At 35.1% G+C, this 23,763-nt stretch overlaps 3 protein-coding genes across 5 annotated transcripts; 2 read left to right on the forward strand and 1 right to left on the reverse strand.

Moving 5' to 3' along the window:
- Positions 1–448: 448 nt before the first annotated feature.
- LOC113765239 (protein TIC 22-like, chloroplastic) lies at positions 449–4,887 on the reverse strand. Its single transcript, XM_027309349.1, has 7 exons — positions 4,160–4,887; positions 3,543–3,617; positions 2,366–2,422; positions 1,471–1,530; positions 1,299–1,376; positions 1,070–1,105; positions 449–911 (listed from the first exon to the last, which is right to left on the reverse strand). Exons 1-7 carry the CDS (start codon positions 4,802–4,804, stop codon positions 831–833), a joined length of 1,032 nt encoding a protein of 343 aa, XP_027165150.1. The 5' UTR covers positions 4,805–4,887; the 3' UTR covers positions 449–830.
- Positions 4,888–12,039: 7,152 nt separating this feature from the next.
- On the forward strand, positions 12,040–18,923 carry LOC113764712 (protein IWS1 homolog A). 3 transcript variants are annotated; one of them, XM_027308681.1, is made up of 5 exons: positions 12,040–12,288; positions 12,729–12,929; positions 13,070–13,309; positions 15,363–17,537; positions 17,922–18,923. In XM_027308681.1, exons 1-5 carry the CDS (start codon positions 12,252–12,254, stop codon positions 18,599–18,601), a joined length of 3,333 nt encoding a protein of 1,110 aa, XP_027164482.1. In that variant the 5' UTR covers positions 12,040–12,251; the 3' UTR covers positions 18,602–18,923. The 3 variants fall into 3 exon arrangements, with proteins under 3 accessions (XP_027164482.1, XP_027164484.1, XP_027164483.1); XM_027308683.1 differs by having other exon boundaries at positions 13,118–13,309; XM_027308682.1 differs by having other exon boundaries at positions 12,732–12,929.
- A 1,594-nt stretch (positions 18,924–20,517) lies between these two features.
- On the forward strand, positions 20,518–23,712 carry LOC113765594 (pentatricopeptide repeat-containing protein At4g14190, chloroplastic). The gene is made up of 2 exons (XM_027309824.1): positions 20,518–20,934; positions 21,257–23,712. The coding sequence occupies exons 1-2, from the start codon at positions 20,557–20,559 to the stop codon at positions 22,397–22,399; spliced, it is 1,521 nt and encodes a 506-aa protein (XP_027165625.1). The 5' UTR covers positions 20,518–20,556; the 3' UTR covers positions 22,400–23,712.
- Positions 23,713–23,763: the final 51 nt, after the last annotated feature.

Consider the following 23,763-nt stretch of genomic DNA (forward strand, 5'->3'; position numbering starts at 1 on the left):
TATATCTAATATTTTATTATTTGTTAAAAATCATTATTTTATTCATTTTTTTAAAATAAAATTTTAATTTTTTTATTTTTTTAACTTCTAGTTTGAGCTTGACATTTTGAGCTCGTTGAACTCGAACTCGAGTTCGAGTTTCGTAAAATTATGTTAAGACTCGGCTCAATTAGGTCGAATCTCGACTCGATTCAACTCGTTTGCACCCCTACTTGTAACAAAAAAAAAAAACTGAGAACAAGGTATCATCATCATCACAAGACACAACGGCGATGCATGTAATTCAACTTTCCAATTGGTCCTTCCGATTAGGGTATCTGTTAAGTGATCCCTCTGGCCATTAGTACATTTTTCTTCTGCCCCTTCATATGTCACAGTGTTTTTTCTATTGCAGTCTCACCTCCCAACCCTCTAAGAGGAAGCAAATTTATGTATACCTCCATGAGTTCAAAATTAGTAACCAGGAAAGGGAAAATCACTATTATTCCATTAAACTTCATATGTGAAATTATACCATGAGCTAATTTACATCTACCCACGTTGAACTGTTAACAGTGTCAAATTACAACATCATCTTCTCTTCTGACAATCACATCTCTAAGAATCAAATTACCACCCAAATACAGATCATCAAGGCCTCAAGGATGTCAAAAGAGATACCAAGGCAAGGACAAGGGAGTTGCACTGGAACATAACTACGGGAACACCACAGAGGCTGATAAAGCATAACTAACTGAAACTATGGCATACCAACCCTGTTGCCACTTGGGTGATCCATTGAGAGTTGAAACAGGTACTGATGACCTCCACAGGTACCATTTGCAGCTTGCCTATCGACGGGATTGACCAGTAGCAACATCAAAACCAGGAGGTATGAAAACAACATCATCCCACTTCGAAGATGAGTCATCCTGCATTATTGATTTATGTGTTAACTCAAATTTCTGTTCATGAAATCCAAAGAAAAAATGCTGAAATACAGGTAACAATAAGCAGAAGTCAGAATATATTAGCAAACCCTTGAGGGTGAAACATTCAACTTCGGAGTATACCGACAAGATTTTCTTACCTTCATCCCTCGTATTATATCTTCAAAAACAGCAACCTACAAGATCAAGTCAAAAGTTGGTATCTTGAAGCATGGACATGTCTAAAGTTTTGACATAGAATGGACACTACTATCTAATGCAAAATTGGTAATATTTTAGGTGATTGTTTACATATACAGACACCAAACTTAGAGACGCTCAAGTACTCTTATACTTGCTGATAATAGTTGATGCATCCAAAAACTTTACCTGAATTTCTCCCTCTCTAAAAGCAGGATTCAATCTCTCATAACGAGTTGCACAATTCAGGGATTTTATCAAGTCCTCCTACACAATAGCAAAGAAGGGGAAAAAGCCACAGTCATACAGAATGGAAGAATGACACTGGGCATCCAAATGATAAATTTAACTAACAGCTAACCTTCCTAAAAAAGACAGGGCGATATCTCTTGTCTTGGGTCCTCAGAATCAAGCTTTTTGACTGTAAACCACCACATTTTAGAGAAGTTAAAATCATTCACACCACATATTGATGAGCAGACTGAGAATTGCCTACAATTATAGACCATATTTTAACCATTAGTAGTTTACGAGCAGCATGGGATCAGTCGAACAAGTCTTGTTAATACCACCGGAGCAAATCTTTCAAGCACACGTCTGTCATCTATATTGCTGTCATCATACATTAGTAAAGAACATATATGCACGAGTTCAACAGATCCTAACCAAAGCAAAGTGCTTAACGGTGAGTCCAGAAACAATATCTCATCGTTCATCCTTGTTTTCAAGGTTTGAGAATTTCCTAATTGGAGAGTTTAACCAAAAAAAAAGACAATGCCAACAGCATTCCAGAAGAAAAAAACATATCAACCAAGAAATATGAACAATCATTAAACTTGACAATACGCAAAACCATCTTAAATTGAATTTCCATCATGAATCATCATTACTGCCCAATCCAGAACCCTTTGTTTTCAGGTTTCTTGCTAAATGGACAAATTCTTCTAATTTAACAACTTATCAACCAATTAATATTTTCTCCTTGAGAACACATCAAAAACTCCAATTCACATGCTAACACTATGATTGTAGCACTAAGAAGGAAAATCAGTTGAGACAAAAATTAACTCGAACCAATAGATGCTGCCACCCAAACTTTCCGGCTTTTAAATAAATAAAAATAAAAATAAATGAATTAAGAGAGAGAGGTACTGCTGTTGTGGGGAGAAAAAGAAAAAAAGTGTCAGTGAGTTTGGGTGCAAGTAAGAGCCAGAAAAGTGGGAAAGAAAATTATCTATTACTACAAAGGGTTAAACCTGGAAAACTGGAACCCCGAAAAAGCTCTCATCATATGCACCAGACTTCTTCCTTTCCTACAGATAAAGCATAAGTGAAATTAGATTAAACATTCCATACCTCCAGTTAGCAACAGAATTCGTACGTAATTAATTGATGTGCTGGACGTAGTATTTGCACTAAACTTAATTTAGGCCAAAACTAATGGCCTACATCCAAGTGTGTGGTTCAATTTTACTTGGAGGTGCATAAAATTAGGGTGCACTTTTGTTCATGGACTTTTTAAACTCTAGACATAAGCCGTTCCTCAATATCTTATACAGCAGCAAAGGAAGAAGGCCAACAATTTACTGACAATACTTCTTATATTCAGAGTTAATATTTATATAGCACTAAAGGAAGAAGGACAACAATTTTCCAACTTGCTTTCTCATATTCAAAATTAACATAGATATCACTCATGTTTCTCAATTTTATTTTCAGTTTATTAAATTTTTTCAAGTCTCCTGGATGTATTACGCATAAACAAACTCGAAATATTTCACCATTGCTACAGGACAACAACATAAACTAGAAGAGAGACAAGATCAGCATAGAGCCACTCTTGGCATACCACGCATGCATAGAATTTTACTGTTGTCTCCCACAAAATTCTATTGCTGATTGTTAATTAACATCATAGAAGATCAAAAAAGATGCAAGGCACCCATTTATTGTGAGAAAGCCAAATTGACCAGAAGAGCTTATCTCCAGATATGCCACCATTGCTTGTAAAAAGAAAAAGAAAACCATTTCATATTTTTTTTCATGGGAGGTCTTGAACCCAGGACCTCCTACTTACAATTCCCCCCACCTTATCACCCAACCCAACCCAACCCAACCCTCCCCCTCCCCCCAACCATTTCATATGTACATTTAATAAATAAAAAAAATGCACGATTTGGAGTTTCAGCTTTCAACCAAAATGTGATGTTTCTGGACCCTTCATTTTCCAATGATAACATACAACACAAACCACTTGGAAATTAGACAACATTGCCATTCTGAAAAAAAGAACTCAGAATACAAATCATAACTCAACAATCAAGTTTGACTCATATATACAGTGAATTTACTGCAAAATAAAATAAAATAAAATAAAAAACAGAAGAATAACTTTATTTTTATTAAATTCGTTCATACTGCAAAATTCTTTACCTTTATTGCATTCTGCACTTGAGACGCCTCTGGTATCAACCTAAAAGCTACCCCATCAACTTTAAGCTGAAATACCTGCAACGCAATTCACTCCATCAGGCTCCAGTCTCTAGCATTTCACCACTTGGTTACGAATAAAAGAAATGCACTTTCGTGCTCCAATAAATATCCATATAAAGAAACCCGCCTAGTCATCTTTAAATCAAACATCCATCAAACTTTCTCCAAGACCACATAACATACCATTTCAACAGTGTCAAACACCAAGACTTTGATCATTGCATATTCTATCAAGAATCCTACGAAGCAGAAAAGCTAGTTCGTATGCTATCGCCTTAATTACATGTAACCAATTACACTTGTCCTCCATTATTCACTAAGTAGGCACATGATAAACAACATCCAACACCAAAACGTTGATGATCACCCTGTTTGCCACAAACATCAAACATCATAAAGCTAGTTCTTATCCAGATATACATGTATCATTAGCAATTTCCTCATAATGACTAAAGCAGGCATATAATACACACAACTGAGAATAAGCATTCATCAAATTAGCCAAGTAAGTATCCAAAAAGACCTATTTTTACTTAATTTACGGATTTTCTTCGGACCTTATTGAGAGCTACAGCAACAACTTTGGAGCCATCACGCATAGAGGGATCCATGGACTGCATCTGGTGAAGAAGGGCTTTAGCATCAGCTTCATTCAAGCAGAACAAGCCAAGATTTCTCCCCGTATTTTCACCAGAAACCAACACAAATTCCTCAGAAGAATTGCTGAGAGCATAGACAGGGACCCCGGTTAAACGCTCCTCAATAACCTCTGTACTTATAGCAAGATTCCTACTTTTAGCATCAGAATTAGTAATTCCAGTATCAGAGGAAGAAGAAGGAGGAGAAGGAGATGGGGTTGTACTATCAGAAACTCTGGCCCAAGAGGGATTCTTAGGAGAAGAGCCTGCGGTGGTGGGGAGGGGGAAAGGGAAGGGAGAGTGGTGCAGGAAGTTGGAGAAATGGGATTGGAAGGAATTGAACACTTGGTTGAGGTGGTGAAGAGGCGCTGGTGGTGCTGGGGAATTGGTGACGGTGGGGAGAGGGAAGGGGAGGGGAGAATGGTGGACGAAGTTGGAGACATGGGTTTGCAGAGAGGTGAAGGCTTGGTTGAGGAGGTGGAGAGATGGTGGTGATGGTGATGGTGGCAGCGGCGGTGCTGGAGGTGGTGCTGGTGGTGGGGCTTTGGTTTTGAAGAAATTCATTGGTTTTTTCCTGGGTATATCGGAACTGGGGATATGGAATTTTGAGGGGTTTGATGAATTTTGAGGGGTTTGGAAGGGTTTTGGTGTAGAGTGCTGAGGAGTCTGTTGGAAGAGAAGAATTTTAAGCTTTTGCAAACTGAGAGAAGTTTATTTTTTCCTTTTGTTTTTTTCCCCAAAATTTACACATGGATTGTTCAGAAAACATTGGAAGGAAAGTGTTAGCATGTGTTTATTAATGATAAGAAATATATTTGGATAGAAATTGGAAGATTCGTTAGAATTTTTTTTAATAATAATGAAAATAGTATGTACGGTAACGTGTAATATATGTGAAATAAAAAAATAAGTAGTAAAAATTTAAAATAAAAAAGTAATTCAAGAACACATTTATCATGTAATAAGACAAAATTTTTCCAAAAAATTGGCAATCGAGACAAACCTACATATTTTAGGGATATTATTTGATCAAATTTGTTTGTATGAAATTTATGTTTTCAACTTTCTTTTTTCCTAAAATCAAATTCTACTGCTTCTATATAATTCTGTCCATATCGAGCTCATGTTCCTTTGGAAAAAAAATACTCGTATCTGCATCTTTTCCTTTAAAAAAAAAATATTGGTGTTTCTTTTTTTTCTTTTTTTTTTAAGAAACTTGTGTTTCTTTGAAAAGTATATACTTTGGCTAATGGGGCAACTTGTTAAGAAGGACCTTGTAGTTTAACTTTTTGCAAAAGTGATGGTAATTTTGAGGAAGTGCCTAGTTGTAATGTGCGCATTTACATGATAAGTGCTATCAGCATAAGATTGGAAGTTAGGATCCAAATCTACAATAATATAATTAACATGAATTTTGAAATTTTAGTATTTAGTACCAAGGATGTTGAAAAATGCATTAACGATGGCTAACGATATTATCAAAGTAAAAGGTTTCCCATTGGAGCGATTTTCACCTAATACCTAGATTATCCTTGTTAAAGTTAGGACAAACCAGTTGAAGCTTTTAGAGAGTTTATTTTATTTAAATTAAGAATAACAGAAGGTTCTACAGTTCATTTTGAATATCATACTCATAAAAAAAATTCACCATCGGACGTTGAATGAAACATTATTAATCCTTAGATTAAACATGGTTAAATATTTAAATTTTAAATTATTATCTTTAGTGAGAAATACAAGTTGAGGGAATGGAACAAAAAAAAAACCATAAAATTTTCTAGGAACAACTAGCAACTGTGAAGTCCATCTGAATTCTGTATTTGACTTTGAGTAATTGAGGTGAACTCTGGAGGGTAATGCTGTCAGTTAAGCAAATTTGCTCTAGCTCCATACTGGCAATTACAGTTTTGCAGCCTATCAAGAAGTTGGACTGTTTTACCCATGTAAGCTGGACCACAACAAGATCTGTAATCTTCTACTCGGTCTATTTTTCTCATTTGGGCTCATTCTGAATATTAAGATACAGATTTTGGTCATGGTCATATGATCACAAACTATGGATCCAATTATTGCTTTCTCTAGTGGGACTTTTCCATTTCATTCTTGATCTCTAGTTTCATAAATCAGTACTGAGAGAATGCATGATGGCAACAAACAATGTTGAGCATCGGTCTTAAAATCCGATTGTAAATTGCATTTTTCCCCAAAATATTTATACGTTTTCTGTGAATCCATTTCTCAATCAGCTTTTCACCATACATACATTAAATTGCTACAGTATATTTTTCTACAAAAACTTCGGAAAATAGTAATCTAAACGGCTCTATATCTTTAGAATAAAATAGCATTACTGGCCAAATTTAATCTTTTTTATTTTGTACAAGCTTTGTGTTTAACATAACAATGTCATCCAGAATGCTAAGTGGAAAAACACAAACCCTCAAATGGGAAATCAATATCTTAGATAACCAATGGTAATGTTTATTATGTTTGCAATATGATTTCTAAAAAAATATTCTAGTTAGTTTATCCAAAATATAATTAAGAGAACAAAAATTTGGTAAGCTATTGCTGTGAAGTACATGATAGAATAATAGAACAAAATCAAAGAGCTTTTATAAGATAATGAAAAATGTTAATAGAATCTCTTATTTGTTAATGACACTTCTTCTTATACCTTTTTTCTACTATGTGTGGAATAAAAGAAATATTTAATGAGTTGCAATATTTTTAGCCAATTTACACACTCAGAAGGTCAAAAAGAGTACAAGTCATAAGGGGAATGCCTTTAACATTTCAAAGATAAATTTATTACTTCTTCTTTTTTATATATATATAACAAATTTATCACTCCTATATGTTCTTATAGCTAAAACAGAAATCCCACTTCGTTGCAAGTATGAAATAAGTTAGTCTGCAATACATTTGTCAAAGAGAATGCTGCAATATTAACCTTTAGCAATCATGGCTGAAAAAAGTTTACTCTGAAAAGCTTATGAACATATTTTAGATCCCGTTTTGGGTTACGGTACTTTTAGTAAAAAAAATACTATTATGAGCTAAAAGTACTTTTGAAACGTTTGATAAATATCATCCCCTGAAATCAGGAGTAGAGTTTTTTGTGTTAAAAATACTTATAACAAAAACTCAAATTTAATGCTTTTAGAATAGATTTTGTGTTTTAGAAACTAAAACATTAAATTTAATCATTTAAATTCAAAAAATTTAAATTACAAATTATCCAATATAACAAGTACTTATTAAACTATATATCCAAATAATATACATAAAAGCACTTAAGTAGTTAATAAATAAATTTATTAAAAATTTTATTGGTGAAATACTTTTCAATAAATTACACCAACTCCAAATAGGCCCTCAACAAGATTTGCCAAACACGAAACTAGAATGCACAAGGGGCTTTGCATTTGGTTTGTTGGTACATTTTTGTTACCACATGTTAGTACCATAATACTTCAGGCAGGTGAAAACGACAAATGGCTGACCAGAGAGTAACTTCTGGTTTGGAGATTTCAATAATTATTAGTACCAATTATGCATACATAATAATAATAATGTAAACAACATTAAAATGGTAGTCACAACTACTAAAATTGGAAATCCTATAATGGATATTGTTCACCCAACAATCTTATCATATCTTTAGAATTTCTCCAAATTTCAATCTTCACGTTACCAAATTCAGATAGGGAGATTTTAGTCTCGAATTATCTCCTACAATTATTCATTACAATTCTCGAGAACCTCATTCTGTATTTATTTTTCTTGAGGTGATAATCATATCAAATCATGTAGTCCTATCAAATTTTTTCATATATATAAAAAGCAAATTTCATTACGGGATTGTTAAAAATCGTCCAACACATCATTATTCTAATAGCAAGTTAAACTATCTCGGACTTGCAATTCTAGTAGCATTATTAATTTGTCCGGTGCACGATCAGACATCCGAATTCCAAATTATACATTTGTGAGGGCCTTAGCGGTTGGTGACACCAAAAGGAAGCAATAAAATGAAGCTTTTCAAACACGTGATAGCTATATACGGTCGGACAAAAGTCGTTGAGTGGGCCTGTGTAAAGTCATTCCTTGGGCCATCCTTAAGCTTTTATTTCTTTCGTTTTTGGCCCTACGCTTTTTCAATAACCAAATGGTGAAAAAGTAAAAAGAAATTCCCACTAATTGTTTGTCCATTCTTTGAGTTAATATTATATATACTGACAGTATATATATATTATTATGATTAAATGTATGATGCATATGAAAAAATTGAAATTGAAATTTAAAGTAAGATTATATATCATATATTTAACGGTGAAAGTATATACCTTATCAGTGTATAGAAAATTAATTTTTTTTTCTATTGGAAGTAATGCCATTAATCTTTCATAAATTTTCCAGCAGAGGAATGATGAGATTTAAGAAGCGCGGAGGAGCCAGGGGCTATACATTTGAATATTGAATTGTGAAATTTAATGTGAAATTTTCAAGGTGATGTAAATGATTACTTGCATGCTGCTAAAAATGGTTAGATCAACTTAGATTACCATTATTTTTTTTTATCTTTTTCATTATGCTTGTAAAGTTTAATTACTTTCCATCTAGCCATCAACTAGATTTTATTCAAGTAATTGCTTGATCACCTTATGTTCCCTTCATAATGTTGTACTTAACAAAATTTGAAGTGATGTAGAAGATAAAAATTGTCTAAACAATAGCATTTAGAATAGATGTTTCCATATTATAGCAGTACAAATGTAAATCTTCAATTAATCTAAAATTCACTAAGTATATTTTTTTATATTAAAGATAGTCAATATTTAGTGCAGTATAAATATTTAGTCTATATATAGGTGTTTCCATATTATAGCAGTATAAATGCAAATCTTCAATTAATCTAAAATTCATTGAGTATATATTTTTTTATATTAAAGATAGTCTATATTTAGTGCAGGTGCATTTCTGTATGAGGAAGGGTTAGATAGGATGACAAGATAGGAAAAATTGTAAAATACAAAAGCTTGTGTTCAAAGCTCTCACTTATAGAAAATAAAAATAAAAAGTGCATTTCTCTACTCACACACTTATATTCCCAGAATTATTGGCAATATATTTAATGTATCTCTTAGGTTAAGTTTTCCTCCAAAAATGTCTGCTTCCATCATTACCAAAAGGTGTGGAAAATACAAGGATTATCAGTTCATAATTATCATCACCATAAAGATTATTCTTTACTATTTCATGCTAGCTGTTCTGAAAACAACAAGAATGTCATCATCAAGAAGCTTGAAAAAAATCATAGCTTCACATTTACCAACCCTTAAACATTGTCTAGTACAACTAATTTATTCATTTAATGATTCATAAACTTTACACATGTAAGCATAATGGTATACAAGAATTTTTCTTTTGTTCATGAATCTTTATTTAAATCAGCATTTTATTTTTGATGGTAAAGTATTGTCATTATCCATAAACATGCAAAAAAGTGCCACCAACAAGAAGTTGAAACAATTCCTAGTGTCACATTCACTACATGTCTTCTTGTGTTAAAGAAATGGATTAGTTTATACCTACTTTTATATACAATTCTTCATAACTTTATGTTAGTGTAATGCAAGTACTTTTTGTCTTTTTTGTAAAATTAGTAGTCTTTTTTATTCTGCATCACATCTCTGTCCCTTAGACAATAGCCTCTGATGGACCTGGTTGACCAAAGACCTCAAAATATAGGGCATTAAAGAGTTGCTAAATGGCTTCAGCAGTGACGTAATTTTGTCACAGTGCACAAAGTTTGTGAACGAGGACACTTCAAGAAACTTTTTTTGTACTTAGTGTGAATTAAGTTTAATATCTGTGTGTGTCTGTATTGGAATTGGTAGTCTAGCCTTATTTGAATTGCTATTTTTGGAATTTTTATAAAAAAATGTACAATAATAATTTGATTTATATTAGATAAAAAGATGATTAAAAAATATATTTAAGAAAAATGTAGAAATTTTTTGGAGAAAAATGACTCTCCAAACAAGACCTAACGATTGTCACGGTCAGGTAAGGTTATCATTCCCTGGAATTTAAGAATTAATAACAAATGTGGTAAATTGTCACGTTCTGTCACACAGTTTAAGAAAAAATAGTTAAAATTGGAACAATCAATTTAGATAGCTATTTTCCTAAAATACCCTCACATTAATTGGAGTATAACTTTATGAGAACTTAAATTGATGGTAAAAAAAGAATCAACTCTCATTAAATGGGGTAAGTTTATAATAACAACAACTTACATTGAATAAGGGTATTTTAGAAAAATTAAAATACAACTACATTCTTCAATTGGAAAGTGGACTACAATTTGGGACAGACGAAAAAGGAAAATATGACTATCAAAGTGGGATGGTGGGAGTATTTGATAATTGACAGGTATGTTAATGACTTCTTGTATTCTTGACCAAAAGATCCAAAAATAAAATTCTCAATATCTTGTGGCCCTTTTTGACAAAAAAACAAAAATCTTGTGGCCCTATGGTATTTAAATTTGTTCTTTTATTGAAGAAAAGAAATAAGAAAGAGGGCCAAAGGAAAAAAGAAAAAGATAACAAGGGAATTGGTTTTGGTTATACACATTGTTAAGAGGAAATAAGCAAAATTATAAGTTAATTAATCATGTGTTAGTCCCACATTTTGTTAAGTAGCTGATCTAAATTCTTGATTTTGTTTAAATTAAATTATTAGAATTAGTTAAGCAAAAAATTATACTAGTAATTTGCACATGCATATGCCATGTCAAAAAGACAGCTATATAAAGAGTGTGATAATATCAAATGGTTCCATTTGTTTTGTCTTAAAGTTGTTAAACATTCAAAGATTTTTTTGTTCCATTGTCTTATTATGAATATTTAAAAGCTTAATAAAATTCTTCATGAAAAAATTGTATGAAGTGACTATCGTTTATTCAACTTAATTATAGCAATATATCTATCAGAATTAGTACTAGAAGTATTTTTGGAACGTAATATTATTTGATTAGATTTGACCCCTAAAAATAACCACAATAATGAGATTAACTTTGGTTCGTAAAAATAACCACAGGTTTTTTGGATAACAAATTATTCCAAATAATATTTCGCTTGCATCATAAACACATTTTTCAACCCATCTTTTTACATTTCCAGTCATTTTTTAATCTCACATACATCATATTACAAAAAGTGTTACAGTAATTATTTCAAAAATATTTCAAAAAATACCCTATCCAAACAAACCCACAATTTTCATAGAAAACATCAAAACACGTTTGCTTCTCTTCATTATTAAAAAAAAAAAAGATAACAACAAATGAATCGTTTGCGAGAAAAACAAAATACTAGAAGATAAAACAGAATAAATTTACATCGTTCTATCCTAAATTAGAGCTAAATTCATATCTTTCCATCTTAAATCCGTTAATTTCTATAGTATGAACAACTCAAGGTACAGGATAGGGGCAAGAGTGTCTAGAAACATACAGTTGCCACGTGCAAATTTCCTATTGGCATTTTATCATGGACTATTCCGCAGTCCACCTTTGTTGAATTTGTTTCTATTTTATTTTTTCCTTCTTCTTTTTATCTTTTTTTCCCTCTATTTTCCTTCTGGATATTTTCTCAAAAGAATTTTATTACCTAATATAAAACAAAAAAAAAAGATAAATAAAGAAATGGAAATAGTGAGTGGTAACTGATTGATGATACTCACATGCTATCCCTTCTTTCTTTCATCACCTGTCTTTCTTACACTCTCACTCTCTCCCCTCTCTCTCTCTCAAGGTCCTGATACATTCCACCAGTCTTCCACAGAACACACACACACACTCACACGCACACACACAGTCTCTCTCTCTCTCTCTCTTAATACATTTCCCATTCTTCATTCTATCAACTGCCTTTCACACAGGACACAAAGTCCAGTCTTTCTGTGTGTGTCTCTCTCTCCTCTGAATTTTTCTACCATTATGGATGTTCAAGATCACAAAAAAACCCCTTCATCAGGTTTGTTACTCTCTTTTCCGACATGGGTTTTTGTCATACTTGTCTAAAAGTCCTTGCTTTTTTTGATACATCGGTTGCTCTGTTTCTTGCTAAAGTCTTGCCGTGTATTTCAAGAATTTCTTTCTTTCTTCTTTTTGGTTTTACTTTCTTCAGTTGGGTTTTCTTGATCCTGCTCTTTTAGTTTACTTGGTGAAGTATAATATATTTATTTACACGCAGAACACACACAAATTTGTGTAATTTTGCTGCCTTTACTTGTGTATTTTACTTTTCTTGCTGTCTGAGTGATGATTTTGTTCTTTTCTTGAAATGCTGAAACATGTTTTTCCTTGCTTGTTTTCACTAGTAGTATAATTATGTTCTAGTTAGTGTGAAAAAAAGGGTTTTATCATATGATAATATTAAAGTTTTCTACATTTCTTGATGATTAATTATTGCAGCAGGAGGGCATGAGGGGCATGGGGTTCATTTGTGCCACAAGTGTGGTTGGCCTTTCCCAAATCCACATCCCAGTGCCAAACATAGAAGAGCCCACAAAAGGGTTTGTGGAAAGGTTGAAGGTTATAAACTAGTTGACTCAGAAATTGACCATGTATCTGATGATGACCATCTTTCTGATGACGATATTGTGAAAACCCCAAGTAAGAATTATTTTGATATATTCTTTACACAGAATTTAGTTTGATATTCTAGTAAATGTATTATTTCTTTTTTTTTTTTGGTATTATTGTTATTTTTGGCTTAGCGCTATTTTAGTGTTTTGAGAATAATACTTTTTAAGGTCCCAAGATGGAGAAAGGAAGTGTGAAGGAGGTTGGGAGTGGTGCAGGTATTGGTCTGAAGTCAAGTAAATCAGAAGATGATGTGTTTTCAGATGCAGTCACGGAATTTTCGGATAGTGGGATTAGTCCAAGCATAGAAGAGCGCCTGGAGAGTGTTAGAGAAGTTGATAACACTGTGGGAGCAGAACTGGTGCATGAGCTAAATGATAGCCAAAAATCTGAGGATTGTCGAGCTGATGGTAAGCAGTTAATTAGACTGGTACCTTGTTTTCCTTTTTTTCTCTTTTTTTGTTTCTCTTGTTTGAACTGTATCTGCTTTCTTGCATGAGTACCTGATGCATTTAATGACTGTTTCGATATAAACAGTTAGTAATTAAACTTGTGCTTCAAATCTACTAGAAAATAGTTGGATAGCTGCTACAGTTCACTGATTAATTTGGTAATGTCTCAAACATCGCTCTTATGATTGTTCAAGCATTAAACATGTAAATACATCTATGGGAATTTCATTGTTCTGTTTTATTGCATTCCAATTTCATATTGTTGCAAGTTAATAAAGTTTACTATAGGAGTGAAAATGAAGGCCTTTCTCCGACTCCTTAATGGTGTGCTTTCTTTTAAATGAAGAACCCTCTTTTCCCCCAGCTGCTGAAGGGGTGTTGCATGGCGTCAGGAAGAATGTTACAGGCTTTAAAGTCACTTTCTGAACACATCATTTACTTGTCATTGTAATGCTAACAAAGAGTCCAATGTAAAATGTATCTTGTGCTACAGAGGAGTTAATGCAGTTGCAGATCAGGCACTTGAGATTTTTTGCTGATTGAAACTGAAATCTGTTTTTTCATGGAGATGTAGGTCTAGAATTAGTGGTAAAATTGATGTATGCCTTTCCTTTTGACGTTTGCCTGCCTTAGTTATATTTCTGGGAACCATAAGTGGAAAAGGAGATGGTCCATTAGACATGAAAAGCCAATTAAAAGTTCCTTGAATTTGGTTTTGGAAATTGTATCATAGTGCTCCCGTTACTCTGTTCCATATATTTGGTGGACATGGTTAATTTCTCGCTTTATATGCTTCTGTTGATTCAGAGAATTAATAAACTGAAATTAATGAGCAAAATTGGTCTTTTTTTTTCCCTTTTTTCCCCGAATTGTGGTTTTTGTATGAACATAAATAATAAGAAAGCATGCCAGAGCATGTTATTAATTTTTTTTGAGTGTTCAGACTTATCACTGGAAATTTAGCATTAAATGTTGGCATGATGGAGCAATCTGCATAGGGTGCATAAAAGAATGCCATTTTGACTTGTCTGTGCAAGGCTCTATTCAAGTATAGAAATAGAATTTGTTTTCTCTAATCAATATAATATCTATATGGTACTTACGAGGAAAACAGAAACAGAATATTGCAGTGATTGAGTTCCAGGACAAGCAAATTTCATCTTTTATCTATTAGTTACTCTGCTTTTCTAAATAGGTTCCATATTTCTCGTAAATAGGTTCCATAGCTTTGACATTTTAACATTTCAAATGTCTAGTCATCTTTTTGTGTTTTGACATATATTTCAAAACAATGGAATGCAAGATATCAAACATGTCTAAGTAGTCCAATACAGAATTTCTCTTCAACATAAGACTGAAAAAGTTGGAACGTTCTTAAACACAACGATTATTCAGTGTTTCTTTTAATCCAGGTATCTAAGTAATCATGTCACAAAGGTCAATCCATGTGCGAACCCATTTGTTGATGTAGCATGTTATGGTTGTGCCTTACTGGGTTTCACATATCTGGTCTGAACCTGATCCAACTAGTGTTATTCTTGGTCGTCTTCAGTTATCATGTCCCTGACTGAAATTTCACCTTTATTGCAAGGTTCGAGATTTTTAAACAGAAATCTGCGTCTTATATTTGTCAGTACGTATAGAATGTGTAGTTGTAAACATGTAACATCTTATTTCTTTATTGACTTCTCTGAAACTCTTGGAAACCAGAGATGTTTGCATTCGTATGTTCTGTTGTTCTCTTGCTTGAATTCTTCTGGAAATACATGTTCTCTCCTGTTGTTCTCCTGTTGCATTTGTATGTTAGTTTGAATACATGTCATCTCCTGTTGCTATCAAATACAGCCTTAAGCTAACTTTTAATTCTTGGTACAGATGAGGTCAATTTTGTGGGTATTATCTTGTGCTCTTGACTTCATTGCCTCCTAGATCCCCTTATCAATTTAAAATTACTATGTGGCATATTCTCTGGCTGCAGAACTTTCTACATTAATATGTTTTTGCACTGTAGATACGACCAAACAACTGGATGATTTGACAACAGGTAGGGAAATCTCCAATGCTGAGGTTGTTGAAAGTGTAATTAACCAGTCAGAGAATACTAAGCCTGCAAGTGATAACAGAGCTGAAGAAGTTTCTTTTGGAGTTGAACAAACAGATGGTCTTCAGATCAATTCTTCTCCTAGTGTATTTGAGACTATTTCAGAGGACTTAGTTGCAAATGCTGAGAGTGGCAAACAGAAAGAGATCGGTTCTTCTAAATCGGAAACCAATATACAAGTGAAAGAAAGTGTTAATGAGGTTGAATCCTCCACAGAATCTGTAGTCCTTCTTAGTAAGTCTCCAGATGAAGCATCTCTAAGTAAATCTAAGTCAGATGTTGCAGAAGGAAGTTCTGGTTGTGTGGTAGTGGAATCAAAGGAACACGAAGCAGACAGAAAAGTTTCAGATACTATGACCATGGAACCTAAGTTGCATGAGGCCAATGGAAGTATATCACATGCTGCAGCAGTCAAAGAAATTGTTGAACAGGAGAAAGAGCCGAGTAACAAGTCGGAAGCTAGGATGACAAGTGTTTCCACCGTAAATGAAATTATTGAACAGGAGAAAGGGTTGTCTAATGTGTTACAGGCTGAGATGACCAAAGTTGATCTCCCCTCTCAAACTGAGCCTCATAAATGCGCTGATACTTCAGTTACTACTCAAGCTGAAGCTGATTCTGCGGGGGATACAATACGAGTTGGTCATGATGAGTTGGCTAAGGTTTGTGATTTGAAGGAAGGAGGGGATAAAGAGGTGCATGTAGTATCAGTTGCTGAAACTTTACCTGCGGTAGAAAATCCTGAGATCATGATTGGAGATTTTAAAGACTACAAAGTTTTAAGATCCAGTTTTCCTGTGGATCTAGGGGATGCTGAAGTTACTAGGTCTGGGGAAGATGATAACAAAGTCAACCTGCCTGAGTCTGTCCCGAGTCCCAGTTCAAGCGTCCCTGTTGGAAGGTTGCACACCTCTAATTTAAATTCTAGTTGTTCAGAAGCTAGTCTTGAGAAAGAAGGCCTTTTAACACCTGTTCAAGGGGAAGTTGATACTTCTGGGTTAAGGGGGATCAGTGGAGAAGGCTCTGGAAGTAATGGCCTGGAAGGTTCTTCAGTGAATTCTGGTTTTGAAAAACAGGTTATTGAAGGATGTCAACCTAAACCGACTGATAAAGAATCATCGCAAGATGGAGTTCCAGCACCAAGCTCAATTGAACATTCTGATGTGATGCGTGCTGTGTCGTCCATTGATGAAGAATTCAGCAGTCAAACAACCAAATTAAGTAACTTTGAAACTGCTGATGATAATGTAAACTTGAAAAGTGATCATGTGAGGTCAGAAAATGGAACAGATCACCTGTTGGACGAAGATAATATTTCGAGTTCTAAAAAATGCACAATTGAAGTTGATGTGGAAACCTCACAAGGAACTGAAACAGGTACGAGCACTGAAGTACAAAGGTCTGAAGGTGTATTTGTCGTGGATCCTGATTTAATTCCTGAAGGCCATAGTGTAGCATCAGGTGAACAATCAGAAAATCCTAAGGAGATGGAAACACAAATTTCCAGTTCAGATTCTCAATTAAAACCTGAAGATCATGGTGGAGCATCTGACAAAAAATCAGAAGATTATAAGGAGGCAGCAGGTTTGCCTGTAGCTTCTACGGTCTCAAGCCAAAGTTTTGCTACTGTTGAAGACAAAATTACCAATGATGCAGTCACTTCTGAAATAGGTAAGAGCACTGAAGTACAAAGGTCTGAAGATGTATTTGTCGTGGATCCTGATTTAAGTCCTGACGGCCACAGTGTAGCATCAGGTGAACAATCAGAAAATCCTAAGGAGATGGAAACACAAAGTTCCAGTTCAGTTTCTCAATTAAAACCTGAAGATCATGGTGGAGCATATGACAAAAAATTAGAAGATTATAAGGAGGCGGCGGCTTTACCTGTAGCTTCCACAATATCAAGCCAAAGTTCTGCTACTGTTGAAGACAAAATTACCAATGATGCAGTCATTTCTCAGCCCTTGCTAGATGGAGACAATGGCAAGCTCACAAAAGAAAGTGTACACGTTTCTGCGGTTGATGACTCCGTTGTTTCAAGCAGCCGAACTGAGAGTTTGGATGGGAACTGGGGATCAGTATCAGGTGCAATTCCCTTGCGATAACAAAATAATCATTTAATTGCAATCTCTGTTCTAGTTGGTGCCACATGGCTTTTTGTTTTTGATTTTTAGCTTAATTGTTAAGTTTCCGTTTATTTCACTTGCAAAGTGCATCGATATTGAGTAAATATGTTAACATGAGTGCAAGTATCAGAATGGCATCCATGTATATGTGTCGAGCATGCAGAGGCTTGGTAGTCAATTCCTGAAGTCGGAAGTGTGTAGTTCATGGTATATGTGCCTGGCTCTTCCTCTCATGCTGTTTGGAATGTTGACCCTCATTATGATGCTTAGCAAGATTGCATGCGTTTTTCATGTTTTGTTTTTGCTGATTAAACAAAAGCTTACTTCTTGGTGGATGAAACAGTACTTTCTACCCAGTCAGATGGGGCAGCTCTTGCGGATGCTGAAACACTATCTTCAGCTGGTAATCAGGGACCAGAGAAATCTGGGGTCACGTCATTAAAGCTGCAAACTCCGTCTCAGGATAGCCATCCTGACAAGTCAGATGCTTTTGAGCCTCCATCTTTCATGACATTGGTTGAATCTCGGGTCGAGGATGACAAGAAAGTTGTGGCCACAGAAACACATGATATCCAGAAGACTGAACAGCCAAATTCTGAAGCTTTACAGGCTGGCTGGTTTCCATCTCTAACCAATGTCGTTAATGAATCAGAAGGCAGAAAGAAAAATGAAGAGATTATTGCCAAGGTAACAAACTGGAATGCAGGGAAGCAGCACAGTCCGTTGAAAAATCTTCTGAACGAAGCTCAAGCTGAAACAAAGGTAAAATCAGCTGACCAGAAACAAGTTCCTTCTGTGAATCAGGGCAACGAGACTGTCTCGAAGAACAATGGTGCTGCAGTGACTACTGTTGGCTCAATTATGGGATCAGAAACGCCAGTTGACAATGCTGCCAAGAGGGACATGGAGAAGGAATGGAATTCCCCAGCAAGATACCCAGTTGAGATCAAGAAAGAAAAAAAGAAGGGAAAACCATATTGGGTACCATTTGTGTGCTGCACTTCCATACACCAAGACGTGTAAACCTTTGGTCTCGCGTTGACCCCAAGACATCATCTTGGAGGCACTTCGATCATTTTCTTTTTTCGATCACTTTGAACATGAAATCCTTTGTACCTATTGACTAAACTACGGGATTACTGCTTTAGCATAAAACTGGCTCTTGTAGAATCTAGATAAGGTGTCTCTTGTTACGAACATATATTGCTATCAGCTGTTTTGTGTGTGTGTATATAGCTATAGCATTCCTGTGTTTGAAAGCATAGGTGAGTTACACGATAATTTCCTGTAAGCTCTTTGACTCCTTTAAGTTCAATTCCCCTAAATTCGATGCTTATTTTGTCAATGTTATGGTGGAGTTTAATTAGTCTGATCTGGATTTTGCCAGCATCTTAGGAATGCTGAGAGATTGAGATGCAAATTAAATCATTCTTACCTCCCCTTTGCCTCCATATGCTGTACAAGAAAGTGCTAACTAACTGATAAATAAGCAGACGTTACTTGGGGTGACTTAGCCTCCTGGCAGATGATTGGGGATGATTTGACAGAACTTAATCAAGCCTAAATCTTAAATAAGCAAGCAAGAGATGCAGTTTCTTAGCATCCTCCTCCGTTTATAGTGCACATTAATCCTAGTGTTTTTAAATCTACTATATTACTATACACTATAGAAACAAAACAAAAATGCAATCACTACAAGAAAATGTCTCAATCGTGACATAAATGATTGGATTGAGGCATGTATAAGCTACCACATAAGTACATTTGCGTGTCTAATGAGACATCAGATAATTCTCCAATTTGGCATATACAAGTTATCTGCTGTCCCAATATTACATTTAAGGGAAATTCTGCAATGTGGTATACCATGTTTGTGGAACAAACTACTCGAGTAGTTGGTCACCAGAGAGAGTTTTAAAGCTCTTCTTGGATGCAGATCAAGGAATTGACCTGCATTCACGTCCAAGATTTTTTGAAAATTTCACTTGCACCTGTCTGGTTTGATGGTGGTTCAGTTCTCTCCGATTTTTCCATTGATCCCCTTGGGTCCACCTCTTCCCTTTAGTGTAGAGTAGGAGTAGATGTAGAATATAATTTTTCATGTCCGAAAAAAAAAGAAAAAAAAGTATACCACGTTTGTGATACCGGTAGAAACAAGAGTGTAAAAAAAAAAAAGAAAAAAAATCCTGAGATACTATAAATATGGTATGCCACATGGTAGATGATCCCTTTCATTTAATCTCTCAATTGTAAATTCTTGTGCCCAAATTCTGATATATTCTGGAGATGTCGCATAATGCCTTCGAATTAATTGGTTTGATCATCATATCTTTACCTACACATGATATAGAGCATTGCCATAATGGCTTTCTAATTTTTATGGGAACATAGGAACTGCTACAAGTTTGGTTGCAGAATCTGAGTATATCTACTGAATAGACAGTTTGAAGTACCTTCTCATATGGGCGTATAATTGCAGGTATCATTGCAAGACTTTCATTTAAAAGGTTGAGGTCTTATCCTGACATACATGGAAGGAAATAAGGCCTCTTTAGTTCCATTACTCTCTAATCGTATAAATTGATAGAATTTCGATATAAATTGACACAATAAACATGAATTATAACAGAATTGGTGTAAATTCACGATTATACAAAAAATATCTTAGTTTATATCGAAATTGTATCAATTTACACAATTGAACGGAATCTCAACTGAAAAGACTCAAAAAAAACATTTGTGTGATACTGTTCTAATTCGTCCTTAACCCTTTTGTAATCAACGTTTAGCAGGGTCAGGACCACTTTCTTTTGTTTTTAGAAATTTATTAGAAGTTTGGTTAACAAATCACTTGTAAATATACCATTACTTTCTCCTATTTCTACCCCAAAAAAAAAAATGCATTGCCATATTTACACACCATCTCCACTTCCCGCTTACAATGGCAGAGTCCTATTGAGAGTATTATTCCCAGCCAAATGACTTGGGCGCCACCTACTGCTTACCATCAACTCCATAAGCCCTTCACAGCTTTCTTGAGCCCCTGCAAAACCCCAGCCTTGCACCTCCTAATTTCTTGTTCCTCTACTGAATCTTGTAACCGGGATAATAAGGGCCATTATCACTCTCCATCCCGTTCACAACAGTCATTCCAGAAAATAAAAAAGAATCATTCTTTACAGCCAAAACGGTTAAACCAGAGGCATAAAAGAGATTCTTTTGTTGAATGGGTTAAAGAGAAAAAGCAGTCTGACGCAACTGATATTCTTCAGCAAGATGGAGATTGGAGCAAAGAACAATTTTGGGATTTCATCAGATTCCTTAGAGAAAGTTCAAGGACCAGTGAGATTCTTCAGGTACTACCTCTCCTATTTGTTGGAGTCATCCAAATCTCTTTATTAAACTTTGGTTAAATGGTCTTTGGGTTTGCTGATACTTTGTGGGTATTGGCTCTTGGGAATTTGCTGGGATAATTAGAATGTAGAGTTCTTTGGTTGATGTGTGAAAAGCTCAGTTTGATTGTGGTTTATTTTTTCCCCAGTGGGTGCTGTTGCTGTCTTTATTTTCATTGTCCATAATGCATAAGTGTTTTCTGAAGTTAGAAAATAGAAGACAGAGTTGATATGAAGGACGTATAGTTGTCATTTATGTCTTTGTATGATTATAAATGTGTTGTAGGCGTTTGACCTGTGGAAGGACGTGGAAAAATCGAGAATTAATGAGGAGAACTATGTGAAGATTATAAGCTTATTGTTTGAGGATGGACTGACAGATGCAGCGATATTGGCACTCAAACAGGTGGAGAGCCATGGAATCAGGCCTTCTCTGGAAATGTACAATGTAGTGATTCATGGGTTTGCAAGAGCGGGACGGTTTGAGGATGCCGTGTTTTATCTCGAGGAGATGATGAACGCTGGCTTAAAGCCTGATACAGAAACCTATGATGGGCTTATTCAATCCTATGGGAAGTATGGAATGTATGATGAGATAGGTAGATGCCTGAGAGAGATGGAATCCAGTGGGTGTTTACCTGATTATGTTACTTACAACTTGTTGATTCGAGAGTTTGCAAAAGCTGGATTGCTCAACAAGATGGAAAGCACATATAGTGCTCTTCTTGCAAAAAGAATGGATCTGCAGAACTCTACTTTAGTTGCAATGCTGGAAGCATATGCCAACTTTGGAATTTTGGACAAGATGGAAAAGGTTTTCAGAAGAGTTTTAAACTCAAAAGCTTATCTAAAGGATGATTTGATTCGTAGATTAGCCAGAGTCTATATTGAGAAACTTATGTTTTCCAGATTAGAGGACTTGGGACTTGATTTATCTTCTAGAACTGGCAGCACTGATCTTGTGTGGTGTTTGCGGCTCCTTTCTCATGCTTGTACTATGAGCAAAAAAGGAATGTATTTCATTATTCAGGAGATGGAATCCAGTGAAGTGCCATGGAATGTAACAACTGCTAATATAATGGCATTAGCCTATTTGAAGATGAAGGACTTTACGCACTTGGAAATTTTACTCTCTGAATTACCATCTCGATATGTAAAACCGGACATTGTTACTGTTGGAGTACTTTTTGATGCCATCATGTCTGGGTTTCGGGGCAATCCAGTAAAAAGATTATGGACAAAAACAGGATTTTTTGATGATACTGTTGAAATGAACACAGATGCTCTTGTTCTGATTGCATTTGGAAAGGGGAAGTTCCTGAAAGATTTTGAAGAGATGTTCCCCTTATTTGAGGCCAAAACTAGAAATGGGATGTGGACTTACCGCCATCTCATAGATTCTGTCAAGACTCGGTTTGTGGGTGGTTGAACAATTTAAGCTAAAGGAATTTGAAGTATAATGAGAGCCTTGATGAAATGGAGCATATTTGTTGTCACGTTGATGGACATCTTGAAGGACTCTCTGTAAAGTAGATAAGAAGAGAGGATCAGAGTTACACTTGACATATGGGTGGTTAAACAAATTGAAGCTTAGATCAAATCTATATACGAAATGCAAGAAAGTTGTTGGCATCTTGATGGGTTCTCTACATGGTACATAGGAACTGTATTAGAGAACATGAATTTTGGGCCATCGGAAACTTGTGATAGTCAAAGATTCTGCTTTAAATTCCTTTGCCTAACCTCCAAAGACAGCATTCTAGTTGCATCTGTAACTCAAGGACATCGATAATTTTTTTGTTTGAACTGAGTGTCAAATGATAAATATTAAGATGCATTCTCAGATGAACTTGATAAACTGAGTGAATTGTTTGTTTTCTGCTCGCTGTCTTGAAATACAAGGTTCTTCAATCGCATGGAGGCTGCCAACATTTATAGTTTCTATTTACGTGCTTCTGGTATTGAAGAAGAGACTGCAGATAAATCACCCTTAGCAATAAAGATGATAAGAGTATACTGACAAAGCTTCCATGTCTTTCAGAATACAGAAGCTGCATTGGAATTTCTTACAGGAAGTCTTAGTGGGAAGAGGGTGGGCCAGGTAAGGGGGTTAGTTAAGAAAGAAATGTTGATTAGCGGAAAGGTTTGAATCGGGGGAAGGTTTTGCCTTGAAGATCCGTCAATATGTGTCATCTTCTTCAGCTGTTTATTCTTGGTTTCCAGACCATAGGTTGTGATGGTAAGGAGCTTCCCCTCGGTTATAGCTACATGAGTTCCCTGGAAATTCCAAGGTGAAACATGAATTTGTATGTTTTATAAACTTTCTCAAAATCTTTCTTAGTGTAGGTTCAACAGGTCCTTATGATTTCAATGGATAAAGTCAAATAAAAAGGAATAGAATGGAAAATACGATGAGCATATGCCCTTTTCCCCTCATCTTGGCTTGTAAATTATTTCTGGTCTTGGTGTGTGTTCTTTAGGTTCAAAATTTTCTGCTGTAGAGTACCGAAAGATCATAGTCTTGGTGCACATTGTCTTTTCCTTCCAATTTCCACTGAGAAAATTGATTGCCAGTCCAAACTGGATGCACTCTTGGTGATCTAGTGGAGTAAATACTAGCCAAGAATAGAAGACAAAATGGAAGCATGATAACTTTTTCCTCTTACGTTTTACATACAATTGGCATGATGCAGGCATCTATATTTGTATAAGCAGCATATAACTTCATTACAAACAAAAATATAGACCATGCCATCACGGCATTGGGTACCTTTTCCGAGTTACATGGCAGAT

The sequence above is a fragment of the Coffea eugenioides genome, chromosome 3 (assembly GCF_003713205.1).
Source record: "Coffea eugenioides isolate CCC68of chromosome 3, Ceug_1.0, whole genome shotgun sequence".
In the NCBI taxonomy this organism is placed as follows: domain Eukaryota; kingdom Viridiplantae; phylum Streptophyta; class Magnoliopsida; order Gentianales; family Rubiaceae; genus Coffea; species Coffea eugenioides.